General features: G+C 40.4%; 2 protein-coding genes across 2 annotated transcripts in view; both read right to left on the bottom strand.

The window, feature by feature from the left end:
* Window positions 1–988, bottom strand: part of Nup107 (nuclear pore complex protein Nup107) — an 8,449-nt gene that overhangs the window by 6,828 nt on the left and 633 nt on the right. The window lies entirely within an intron of this gene.
* LOC108768351 (ribonuclease H1) lies at window positions 302–940 on the bottom strand. Its single transcript, XM_018518751.1, has one exon. The coding sequence runs from the start codon at window positions 938–940 to the stop codon at window positions 302–304; it is 639 nt and encodes a 212-aa protein (XP_018374253.1).

Raw genomic sequence — 988 nt, 5'->3', positions numbered from 1 at the left:
GAAAGTCACCGATTTCTTTGCTCCGATTGGTTGAAAAGTAATCCTCAATCGTCAATTACAATCGCCAATCACTAGTGTGATTACGGCTTTAGATGTTACGATGTTTTTCCTGTATAGAGTGTAGTTTAGATTGTAATGGTTTGAGCGTATGCGATAAATAAGTACAATTTCTTCTCTGTTAAGAGAGAGTTTATTGAACCAAGGTTTGAGAGATTGCGAGCGGAAATATTGTTCATAGTGTAGTCCCTTAATTCTAAACTCTTCGTCCAGATGAGATTTGAATTGTGTGACGGCTGTGCTTCTAGCTTCGGATAATAAATCCGAATATGGGATATCCAGGTCGACCCCATCTGTCCCCCCGGGCAGCCCCAAGTTTGGCCAGTTCGTCAGTTCTCTCATTGCCAGAAATGCCTTTGTGTGAAGGTATCCATACAAGCTTGATATTGAGATTTTTGCTAGTAGCTTGAGAAAACTGGTACTTAATGGCGTAAATCAAGTAGTTGCCCAAATCAGACCGAGTAGACGCAAGCGAATCCAAGACACTTCTAGAGTCAGAAAAAATGACAGCTTTAGAAATATTTCTGTTGCATATGATCTTGATTGTCATCAGAAGGGCCCAAGCTTCGGCTGTGAAGACCGAAGTGCCAGATGGTAGGCGATGTGCAATCTCCAGGTTCAGAGATGGTGCGTAGATACCTGTTCCGATATAGTCCTCCAAGTCAAATCTAGAACCATCCGTGTAGAAGCTCACATAATCTTCCTGATCAAGAGGATATAAGAATTCTTGAAACTGTCTGATAATAAGCTCATTAGGAGTATCGTCCTTTGTTCCAGTATAAACACATGAGCAGCTTAGAGTTAGAATATTAGTAGAGTAAGGATAGAGGAAAGCTGCCAGAAATCTCGATCTCTTAATGCAGCTTTTATAATGTTTGATCATAATGTACCTTTTAAAAATGGGCACCTTTTGACAAATAGAGAGCCTTAT

The sequence above is a fragment of the Trachymyrmex cornetzi genome, unplaced genomic scaffold (assembly GCF_001594075.2).
Source record: "Trachymyrmex cornetzi isolate Tcor2-1 unplaced genomic scaffold, Tcor1.1 scaffold788, whole genome shotgun sequence".
Lineage (NCBI taxonomy): Eukaryota > Metazoa > Arthropoda > Insecta > Hymenoptera > Formicidae > Trachymyrmex > Trachymyrmex cornetzi.
This window is presented reverse-complemented; position numbering and strand designations above follow the sequence as displayed.

Coding starts and splice junctions, on each gene's coding strand:
- LOC108768351 (XM_018518751.1), bottom strand. CDS start 940: ATGATCAAACATTATAAAAGCTGCATTAAGAGATCGAGATTTCTGGCA.